General features: G+C 46.2%; 1 protein-coding gene across 1 annotated transcript; it reads left to right on the top strand.

Moving 5' to 3' along the window:
* The first annotated feature begins 1,562 nt into the window (after positions 1-1,562).
* Positions 1,563-4,370, top strand: LOC138900092 (uncharacterized). Its single transcript, XM_070186799.1, has 3 exons — positions 1,563-2,034; positions 2,293-3,015; positions 4,123-4,370. Exons 1-3 carry the CDS (start codon positions 1,563-1,565, stop codon positions 4,368-4,370), a joined length of 1,443 nt encoding a protein of 480 aa, XP_070042900.1.
* The last annotated feature ends 250 nt before the right edge of the window (positions 4,371-4,620 follow it).

Below are 4,620 nucleotides of genomic sequence, written 5' to 3'. Positions count from 1 at the left end.
TGTCGGCCATGGAGGCTATCAGAGTTTCAGTGTCAGGTGGTATCTTTATTACCTTTTTACATCAGCTATGTATGATTCTACTTTCTGCCTTACATACCAGTACATTTATATTCGTACTGATGTTCCGTTGCCTGGGGACACTGCATTTTTGTTTCATGCGTGCAGGTCCAAGTAGGGACTCTGATCGACCCCTCCGCTAGGATTTCGGGGTTCAGCTGTGAGTTGGTAAGCTCCACCTCTTCCTGGAGCTTTCATAGGATGGTTACTTTTGTTGTACAGTTTGGGTATAGTTGGGGCCTTATCCCGACAGTGCTTATGACACTCTTAGAGGCTATTGTGGACACAATATTCTGGATTTCTTTTTGCTGCTTTCAGTCTCCAGCCCATAGGCTTGGCATGTATATATAGGTGTGTAGGCATGTGTGTCTTCAGTCGCGGCCTCGTCAGCCAGCTAGTATTTTATTATTTTGGCTTGTCTACCTATGTTTATATGGCTTATTGTTATTCATGTCATAACCTTACGGTCCAGGCTTAGTATTTCAAATGTTGTGCTGCCCGATCTGTTGGACCCCCAGTCTAGTTAGCTAGTATGTTTAGTGGCTAACTCGATCGAATACAGTATCGAGTGCCAGTCGTGCCTCCCCTAGTTTGGGGCATGACAAACTTGGTATCAGAGCAGGTCGTATCCCGGGGAGTCCACAAGCCGTGTCTAGTAGAGTCTTGCTTATGGGTGTGTTGTGCACCACACTTATAATCAGGAGGCTATGAGGCATTTAGGAATGGTTACATTTCTTTCAATTAATAGATCGTGCTATAGATCGAAGTTATAAGAACATATGAAATCTAAATCGTGCTTTGTGTTTCCTATCTAACAGGCTTCCTACGCTCAGGAGATGGCACAGCAAGAGATAGGTATGGATCCGGGAGAAGGTACCAGTCGTTCCCCACCAGGTCAGAGGGATAGATTTCCCTTAGAGGCTCACAGTGAGTATCCAGTACCCCTAGTTTTAGCTTCCCCAGCACTTGTTGGAGCCCAGGGAGATGCAGTACCCCCAGCCTCACCAGTTCCATTGGTACCTGAGGCAGCTAGAGACACAGGACCTCCAGGACCTATTGTTCCCCCATCAGAGACTGGGGAGCAGGGGATGAGGGAGGCTGTTCAGTTGCTGACTAGGATGGTTTTTATTCATGAGCGACAGCTAGAGTCAGGAGCAGATGCCCGGAGAGATCGGATAGGAAGCTCGACAGTACGAGAGTTTCTTTACTTGGCCCCTCCATTATTTATAGGATCTAGTTCCACTAAGTATCCCCAGGACTTTATAGACCATATGTATAGAGTATTGAGGGTGATGCATGCCTCCGTCACCGAGGCTGTGGAGTTGGCTTCTTTTCGACTACGTGATGTAGCCGTCCTATGGTATGAGGCATGGAAGAGATCTAGAGGACCTGATGCTCCGCCAGCAGAGTGGGAGGACTTCTCTGAGGCTTTTTTAGCCCATTATTTGCCACGGGAGGTTCAGGAGGCCCGTCTTGACCAGTTTCTTAGCCTAAAGTAGGGGGATATGAGTGTGAGGGATTATAGCCATAAGTTTAATTCCTTGGCAAGGTATGCACCAGATATAGTATGTACCATGAGGGCTAGAGTTCATCATTATGTGGATGGTTTGGGGGATCATCTGATTAGAGACTGTAGGTTTGCATCCCTATCGGATGATGTAGTTATTTCCTACATACAGGCTTTCGCTCAGACTACAGAGGACCTTTCCCGTAGGATTCGTGATACTCGCAGGGATAGGGAGCAGAGTAAGAGGGCTCGTACTATGGGGTCTTATAGGGAGCCACGAGTTGATTTTAGGCCCCCACTCTATCGGTATCCACATCGGTCAGCAGGTAGTTTCTCACCACAGATGCAGGGCCAGCGGTTTGATCGTTATATTCAGTCAGGACCGGGGCAGAGCTCAGGCCAGCCTGAGGGCCGTCGACAGGAGCGTTCTGCACAGATGAGACAGCTTACTCCTCCATGTACTCAGTGCGGTAAGCTGCACACCGGGCAATGTAGACAGGGTTCGAGTGCATGTTTTCATTGTGGGCAGACATGACATTATATTAGCCGGTGCCCGGGGTTAGGCAGAGGTACACCAGCTCAGCCTTCAGGATTCACAGCAGCCTCTTCGCCCTCAGTCCGTGCTCCCCGACTAGATCCATAGTCTACTCAGGGCCGTGGTAGGGGGAGAGGTGGAGGAGACACCTCAGGTTCTAGTGGTGGCCAGAACCGCTTTTATACACTCACAGGCCGACAGGATTCAGAGGCATCCCCAGATGTTGTCACAGGTATATTGACAATACATTCTCATGCCATTTATGCATTGATGGATCCCGGCTCTACATTTTCATATATTACTCCATTTATTTCTGGTAAGCTTGACATGAGATCTGAGTTGTTGCCACAGCCAGTTGAGGTGTCTACGCCAGTTGGCGACTCTATTGTAGCTAATCATGTCTATCGAGATTATACAGTGTTAATTAATGACCGTCCAACCTCTGTTGATTTAGTTGAATTGGTTATGCTAGACTTCGATGTCATTATGGGTATGGATTGGTTGGCAGCTTGTTATGCTAATATTGATTGTCGTGCAAAGTTGGTCCGATTTCATTTTCTTGGTGAGCCTGTCCTTGAATGGAAAGGTAATGCAGCCACGCCCAAGGGTAAGTTTATTTCATACCTTAGGGCTTGGAAGTTTATTGCTAAAGGTTGTATATACCATCTAGTTTATGTTAGGGATATAGATAAGGAGCCAGCGACTTTTCAGTCGGTTCCTATTGTGAATGAATTCCCGACGGTATTCCCTGACGAGCTTCCAGGAATTCCCCCCGAAAGGGAAATCGATTTCACTATAGATTTGCTTCCTGATGCGCAGCCTATATCCATTCCTCCCTACAGAATGGCTCATGCAGAGCTAAGGGAATTGAAGGAACAACTGAAGGACTTGATCGATAAAGGCTTTATTAGGCCAAGTACATCCCCATGGGGTGCTCCGGTGCTCTTTGTTCGAAAGAAAGATGGGTCCTTGCGGATGTGCATTGACTACAGGCAACTAAATAAAGTCACTATCAAGAATAAGTATCCTCTTCCACGGATTGATGACTTGTTCGACCAGTTACAAGGTGCCAAATGCTTTTCAAAGATCGACTTGCTATCCGGTTATCATCAGCTACGAGTCAGGGATATTGATATCCCAAAAACAGCATTTAGGACGAGGTATGGCCATTTTGAATTCCTTGTCATGTCTTTCGGGCTTACAAATGCCCCAACAGCCTTTATGGATCTTATGAACCGGGTATTCAAACCATTCTTGGATGAATTTGTGATTGTGTTTATTGATGACATCCTGATATATTCACGATCAGAAGCCGAGCATGCAGACCACTTGCGAGCTGTATTGCAGACTCTCCAGGACTACAGGTTATATGCTAAATTCTCTAAATGTAAATTTTGGCTAACTTCTGTAGCTTTTCTTGGTCATGTTATTACCGGCGATGGTATCAAGGTTGATGGCCAAAAGATTGAAGCTGTGATGACTTGGCCGAGGCCCTTGAATCCGACAGAGGTTCGTAGCTTTTTAGGCTTGGCAGGGTATTACCGAAGGTTTGTGGAGGGATTTTCCTCTATCTCTGCACCATTGACGAAACTGACACATAAGGGAGCTAAGTTTCAGTGGACTGAGGCATGTGAACAAAGTTTTCAGGAACTAAAGAAAAGGCTTACTACGGCACCTGTCTTGACTCTGCCGGATGGCACCGAGGGTTATGTTGTATATTGTGATGCCTCGAGAATTGGCCTAGGTTGTGTTCTTATGCAGCATGGTAAGGTTATCGCGTACGCCTCCAGACAGTTGCGAAAACATGAACAGAACTATCCTACGCACGATCTTGAGTTAGCCGCAGTTGTATTTGCCCTAAAGATTTGGCGGCATTATCTATATGGGGTTCATATTGATGTTTTCACCGACCACCAGAGCCTTCAGTATTTATTTAAACAGAGGGACCTGAACCTACGACAAAGAAGATGGCTAGAATTACTAAAGGACTATGATGTTGATATTTTATATCATCCCGACAAAGCTAATATTGTTGCTGATGCCCTTAGCCGGAAGTCCATGGGCAGTCTAAGCCATGTTGAAGCTGATAAGGTCAAGATGACCAAATATCTATGCCAGCTAGCTAGTTTGCAGGTGCGTTTGGTAGATGCAGAGGGTGGACGCATTCTCGTTCAGAATACGGCAAAATCTTCTTTTGTTACTGAAGTGAAAGAGCGACAACACGAGGATCCTAAGCTTATAAAACTGAGGGAAAGTATTCCACAGCAGTGACAAACTTTATTTGAGCTAACTGGAGATGGAGTCCTTAGATACCAGGGCTACTTATGTGTACCGTCAGTAGGAGAGCTCCGTGCCAAGATTCTTTCGGAGGCCCATTATTCTAGATATGCAGTTCATCCCGGAGTGACAAAGATGTATCAGGACCTTCGACAGATCTATTGGTGGAATGGAATGAAAAACGATATCGCGGAGATGGTAGCCCAATGTCCCAACTGCCAGCAAGTTAAAGCCGAACATCAGA

This window comes from Nicotiana tomentosiformis, chromosome 10 (genome assembly GCF_000390325.3).
Source record: "Nicotiana tomentosiformis chromosome 10, ASM39032v3, whole genome shotgun sequence".
Classification (NCBI taxonomy): domain Eukaryota; kingdom Viridiplantae; phylum Streptophyta; class Magnoliopsida; order Solanales; family Solanaceae; genus Nicotiana; species Nicotiana tomentosiformis.
The sequence above is the reverse complement of the archived record's forward strand: the minus strand, read 5'-3'. Positions and strand labels throughout refer to the sequence as shown.

Excerpts from the sequence above, each read along its gene's own strand:
- LOC138900092 (XM_070186799.1), top strand. The coding sequence starts at position 1,563 with ATGAGTGTGAGGGATTATAGCCATAAGTTTAATTCCTTGGCAAGGTAT. Across the intron at positions 2,035-2,292 it reads TCCTCCATGTACTCAGTGCG|GCCGACAGGATTCAGAGGCA; the intron begins GTAAGCTGCACA and ends ATACACTCACAG. Across the intron at positions 3,016-4,122 it reads TAAAGGCTTTATTAGGCCAA|CTAATATTGTTGCTGATGCC; the intron begins GTACATCCCCAT and ends ATCCCGACAAAG.